At 38.1% G+C, this 6753-nt stretch overlaps 1 protein-coding gene across 3 annotated transcripts in view; it reads left to right on the top strand.

Moving 5' to 3' along the window:
* The window catches only part of GPR155 (G protein-coupled receptor 155), a 60290-nt gene extending 56052 nt beyond the window's left edge, over positions 1 to 4238 (top strand). For all 3 annotated transcript variants that reach the window (XM_010358459.2, XM_010358460.2, XM_030916404.1), the window contains one exon: positions 82 to 4238. In XM_010358459.2, the coding sequence (XP_010356761.1) occupies positions 82 to 382 (301 nt within the window). In that variant the 3' untranslated portion in view covers positions 383 to 4238. The remainder of the gene's footprint in view (positions 1 to 81) is intronic.
* The last annotated feature ends 2515 nt before the right edge of the window (positions 4239 to 6753 follow it).

Genomic DNA, 6753 nt, shown 5'->3' on the forward strand with positions numbered 1-6753 from the left:
ATTTTTTCTTGCTTGTCCTCTATCATGCAGTGCTGATACCAGATTTACAGAACATATGGGTGAATCATTCCTTTGACACAGGTGTGGTGCAACAACTTCTGCTGGAACTTTCTGTGGCTGTGACCTGGTGAACTGGCTAATTGAAGTTGGCCTTGCCTCCGACCGTGGTGAAGCTGTGATATACGGAGACAGGCTGGTACAAGGGGGAGTCATCCAACATATTACCAACGAGTATGAATTCCGGGATGAGTACTTGTTTTACAGATTTCTTCAAAGAAGTCCTGAACAGAGTCCTCCTGCTATTAATGCAAACACTCTCCAACAGGAAAGATATAAAGAAATCGAGCATTTGTCCTCACCCTCACATTCCCCTAAGACCTAAATTATGAAGGGGAGAACCCTATATGGAATCATATTCTAGCCCCATATTCATTAGTTTTTAGCTGGGTGACCTTGGGCAAGTTAACAGAGGCAATCTCTGTGAGCCTCAGTTGTCTCTTCTGTAAAATGTGACAAGATGTGTTCCCACCACATGCTCAGCGTCTGTGATTTTACATGTATGTAAAACACATAGGAAGCTGACTTAGGAAAAAGAGAAAACCAAATTAAAGTTCTGATAATAAATATAATATAGTCATCCTTCGGTATCCAAGGAGAGTGGTTCCAGGACTCCTGAAGATCCCAAAATCTGAGGATACTCAAGTCCCTTATATAAAATGGTGTAGGCCGGGCGTGGTGACTCATGCCTGTAATCCCAGTACTTTGGGAGGCCAAGGCAGGTGGATCACCTGAGGTCAGTAGTTCAAGACCAGCCTGGCCAACATGGCAAAACCCCTCTCTCCTGAAAAATACAAAAAATTAGTTGGGCGTGGTGGCAGGTGCCTGTAATCAGCTACTTAGGAGGCTGAGGCAGGAGAATTGCTTGAATCTGGGAGGCAGAGGTTGCTGTGAGCCAAGATCATGCCACTGCACTCCAGCCTGAGCAATAGAGTGAGACTCTGTCTCAAAATAAATTAATAATAATAAATAAATAAAATGGTGTAGTATTTGCATATAACCTATGCACATTCTCCCATATACTTTAATCATCTTTAGATACTTATGATGCCTAATACAATGTAAATGCTATGTAAATAGTTGTTATACTGTATTGTTTAGGGAAAAACAACAAGAAAAACAGTCTGTACATGTTTACTACAGATGCAACCATTGTAAGCCTAATTACATTTTTTATCTGCAGTTGACTGAATCTGTGGATGTGGAACCTGTGCATATGGAGGGTCAGCTGTACTATAAATAACATGAATATGCCAACATTATATAGTCATTGCTTTCTGCAACTGTTTACTATAATTTCAAAATTAACATCCTATTTAACTGTTCCTTTAAATTATCAAATTTGGCAAGTATATTGCTGGCAGGAAATAGACCTTAAATTATGACAGCTTTACAATTTTTGATAGCACCTCTTGAAAAAGAATTTTAATGATTCTAATAAGAGGTTATTTTTCTTTTTTCCATTTTTTTGACAAATAGTACTCATTTAAAACCTAGAGGTCCAGGCATAGTGACTCACGCCTGTAATCTCAGCACTTTGGGAGGCTGAGGCAGGCAGATAGCTTGAGGTCAGGAGTTTGAGACCAGCCTGAGCAACACGGTGAAACCCGGTCTCTACTAAAAAAAAAAAAGGGAAGAAAAAAAAAAAAAGAAGAATAGCAGGGTGTGGTAGCGCATGCCTGTAGTCCCAGCTACTTGGGAGACTGAGGTGGGAGTACCCCTTGAGCCTGGGAGGCGGAGGTTGCAGTAAGCCAAGATCACATCACTGCACTTCAGCCTGGGTGACAGAGAGAGACTCAGTCTCAAAAAAAAAAAAACAAGCAAAAAAACCTAGAGGCACTATTTTTTTTAAGTTTGTCTTTTCTTTTCTACCCAAATTACTAATCTATGCCATTAAGGAAAGGAATAAAAACCTCCATATGTATTATTATCTCCACAGTCCTTCTGCAGAAGTACAATCTGATCTTTAACTTTTATGCTACAAATACTAATTTGAGCAGATTAATTTGAACTTGAAAAAAATTACTGCCATATAATGTATCATTTCTGTATTTGAACAAAGCATCATAATGCAGGATAACCCTTTTACTTTATTCCCTGCAGTTAAAAAAAATAAAAACTATATAGTTCAAGCCAATATTTAAAAATTCTAAACCTAGGCTGGGCATGGTGGTGGCTCACACCTGTAATCCCATCACTTTGGGAGGCTGAGGCAGGTGAATTGCTTAGCCCAGGAGTTCGAGACCAGCCTGGCCAACCTGGTGAAATCCCATCTCTACTAAAAACAAACAAACAAAATTAGCCAGGTGTGGTGGCGGGCGCCTGTAATCCCAGCTACTTGGGAGGCTGAGGCAGGAGAATTGCTTGAAACCAGGAGGTAGGGGTTGCAGTGAGCTGAGCTTGTGCCACTGCACTCTAGCCTGGGTGACAGAGTGAGACTCTGTCTCCAAAAAAAAAAAAAAAAAAATTCTAAAGATTACATTTAGAATTTAGTCTTTTTAAAGTGTCCATGTATAAAAATATATAATTTTTAAAATCACTAAATGTTGCCTTCTCAGTCTATTATTTCAGCTACTATAACAAAATATCATAAACTGGATAGCTTATAAACAACAGAAACTTATTTCTCACAGTTTTGGAAGTTGTGAAGTCCAAGATTAAGGCACCAACATATCTGGTGTCTGTTAAGTGCCAAATTTCTGGCTCATAGATGGTACCTTCTTGCTGTGTCCCCACATAGTAGATAGGAAGAACTGGTCTCATCAGCCCCTTATAAGGGCATTAATTCCACTCAATAGGGCTCCACCCTCATGAGCTAATAACCTCTCAAAGGCCCTACCCCCTAATACTAACACATTGAGGATGTGTCTTCAACTTTACATTTCTACAGGCAGAGAAGGGGGGCTGTGTAAATTCTTCCCATCAGTACTTGAATGTTCATTTAACAAATATTTATTGAACATCTAGCATGTTCCAGACACAATCTGAACACTGAGCATACAACAGTGGGAACAAATATGATTCCTATCCCCATGGAGCTTCTATTCTCCTGTGAAAAAGAGATGTTAAACATGATTGAGGATTAGGTTTCAACATATGAATTATGGGAGGACACAGACATTTAGACCATAGCATCTTCAGATAAACTTTATCTTCAGTAAATTAAAGAGATCTATTTAGATGTCTGTTGAGCATCTTAATTATTAGATGTCAGTACTGGTTTAACTTATTTTAAACATGTTTCAGATATTTATTTAATTATACTTGTAGTGTCTCATATGTAAAAGTTATTTATAAAATAATTTATAGGGTTAGAGTCATTGTCCTTTTAATGAAACAAACAATTTTTTAAAAACCTGCATGGGGGCCAGGTGCGGTGGCTCATGCCTGTAATCCCAGCACTTTGGGAGGTTGAGGCTGGTGGATCATGAGGTCAGGAGATCGAGCCCATCCTGGTTAACATGGTGAAATCCCGTCTCTACTAAAAATACAAAACATTAGCCAGGCATCGTGGCGGGTGCCTATAGTTCCAGCTACTTGGGAGGCTGAGGCAGGAGAATGGCGTGAACCCAGCAGGCGGAGCTTGCAGTGAGCCGACTCCAGCCTGGGCGACAGAGTGAGACTCCATCTCAAAGAAAAAAAGAACAAAAAACAAAAAACTGCATGGAAGCCTAGTATATTTATTAATAACAAATAAATTATACTTTAGTGTACTATTAACCTGTACCAATTTTAAGTTGTGATCAGAGAATGGGGATGTTTTTAAGCTCAACTGTCTTGCTGCAGAACCTCCCTTTTTTAATATGACCATATTATGACTCTGAATGCTCAGGGGTAAGCCTAAGGCCCCACTGCTGTTACCAGGAGATTTTTCTAGTTACAGTAATAAAGATGTTAATTCACATGCATGCAGACAACTGAAACTCGAGTGGAAAATTTGTTTGTGAACAAGTCATACTACTTATCTTCTGTTATTTGCATGAATGGAATCTGCTACTTCTTTTTCCATGGGAGACACTAAAAGAAAACCCTGGATCAGAATGATCTGCAGTTTCAGATAATATAGGCTTTTAAGGGACATTTTTAGAATTAAAAATATGCTAATTTTATTAAATGAAAATATTTGTTACTTTCTTACTGACAAAGCAAATTTCTCAATAAAATACCTGTTTTAACTTGCATTGCTGACATCTTTTCTTTGAGTAATCTGAATAATGCAGAAGCCATCATAGAGGTCTTTCTATACGTTCTCACTGTTTTCTTAAATGTGTTTCCTGAGTTCTATTCTTCATGACTCTGGGCTCTGCAAACAGGGTTTCCCAGTTATGCATTCTATACACACTTTTATGAATGAGTCAATATAACATTAGAGTCCTTTTCATACATTTCATCATTTCCAATATGTAGAGTGACAGCTAGAAAAAAGATGATAAAATTTTGCTCAAAACCTATCTCTTTTTCTTCAGCATAGTTAATTGTTTTCTTAACTCTCAATGAGTAACTCCATGCCTAGCTTGTGCTTAGCTTTCAATATTTTTAGACTAAGACAAAGTATATTTGGCATTTTGAGAACAACGATTAATGGTCAGTACATTTCTAAAGCAAGAAAAATGTGAAATTAGTGTTTTATATGTTTGTTATGCAGCAGAATACAGCTCTTAGTGTTTGCCCCTTCATATCTCATCATGTAAAATATTAAATTGTTTTAGGCCACTGCACATAGGTAGTCCTATCATGATCGATGGCTGGAAAACAGTTCAGAATCATAAATGTTATCACCATTCTTCAAGAAAAGATGAGATTATAAATTTCTGCAACTGGTATGACAAAAGGTTGAATTAACTAATGAGGCTGAATTAACTAACTAGGCTACTAGTTATTTCTAAAGCAAAACTTTTGGTTCACGATTAACATATATAAACTGGTGTTTTCATCAAAGATCAAACAAAATAGTCTTCTCTAGAATACTCATATTATTCCCCTGGCTTATTAAGTAATGGTAAATACTACACAGTATCTAAGAGGTGACAGGTTGACCTGAGACTTACCAAAGGATATCAAGTTGTGCAGATAGATTGTCTAGCTAGTTTCTTCAAATTTGCATTTTCTATAGGTAGAGAAGGGGGCTGTGTAAATTCTTCCCATCAGTACTTAAATGTTCATTTAACAAATATGTATCGAACATTTAGCATGTGCCAGACACAATCTGAACACTGAGCACACAACAGTGGGAACAAATATGATTCCTATCCTCATGGAGCTTCTATTCTGTGAAAAACAGATGTTAAACATGATTGACCTGTGACCAGGATCATGTGTGCCTCCAAGAGTATGTAAGAGAGACCTTCTGGTGTGAAGAAAACTCCCCCGAGGAAGTCATGTTTTAGTAAAACTCTAAAGGATGTCAAGTATTACTTATATAAAAGGGAGCACATGGAATGAATAGTGCAAGCAGACAATACGGCCATGAGGAAGGCACATTCAAGGACATGAAAGAGTAGCATAGTAGAAACCTAAAAAACAATGGTCGAAGGTGTAATAAGACATAGATGAGGCAGATCAGTGGGATCTTTTTGGTATTTAAAGAGGTTTAGGCCAGGCACAGTGGCTCATACCTATAATCCCAGCACTTTGGAAGGCTGAGGCAGGTGGATCACCTGAGGTCAGGAGTTCTAGACCAGCCTGGCCAACCTGGTGAAACCTCATCTCTACTAAAACACACAAAAATTAGCCGGGTGTGGTGACAGGTGCCTCTAATCCCAGCTACTCGGGGGGGCTGAGGCAGCAGAATCGCTTGAACCCAGGAGGCGGAGGTTGCAGTGAGCTGAGAACGGAATATCACACTCCAGCCTGGGGGACAAGAGGGAGACTTTGTCTCAAAAAAAAAAAAAAAGTTTTAGACTCAAAAATAAGAAAAGAAACAACCTAAGTAAACAATGGGCAAAAGATCTGAACAGACAACTCACCAAGGAAAATAAACAGATAAAAGCATGTGAAAAGATGTCCAACACCATATATCATCAGGGAATTGTAAATTAAAACAAGATACCATTACACCCTATTAGAATGGCCAAAATCCAAAATGCTGACAACAATAAATGCTGACAAGAATACAGGGCAACAGAAGCTCTTATTCATTGCTGATAGGGATGCAAAATGATAGCCACTGGAAGACAGTTTGGCAGTTTCTTAGGAAACTAAACATACTCTTACCACATGATCCAGCAATTGTGCTCCTTAGTATTTACATAAAATTAGTTGAAAACATGTCCACACAGAAATCTTCACATGGATGTCTACAGTAGGTTTATTCATAATTTTCAAAACTTGGAAGCAACTAAGATGTCCTTCAGTAGTAGTATATTCAGACAATGGAATATTATTTAGCACTAAAAGAAATGAGCTATCAAGTCACGAAAAGACATGGAGGAACCTTAAATGGATATTACTAAGTAAGTTAAAGAAGATGATATTAAGAGGTCACATACTATATGATTCCAATGATATGACATACAGAAAAGGCAAAACTATGGAGATAGTAAAAAGATCAGTGGTTGCCAGGGGTTGGAGGGAGGGTGGGATAAATAGGCAGAACACAGAAGATTTTTAGGGCAGTGAAATTATTTTGTATAATACTATGATGGTGGATACATGTCATTTTATAATTATCAAGGGCTATAGGATGTACTACATTAA

The sequence above is a fragment of the Rhinopithecus roxellana genome, chromosome 14 (genome assembly GCF_007565055.1).
Source record: "Rhinopithecus roxellana isolate Shanxi Qingling chromosome 14, ASM756505v1, whole genome shotgun sequence".
In the NCBI taxonomy this organism is placed as follows: Eukaryota; Metazoa; Chordata; class Mammalia; order Primates; family Cercopithecidae; genus Rhinopithecus; species Rhinopithecus roxellana.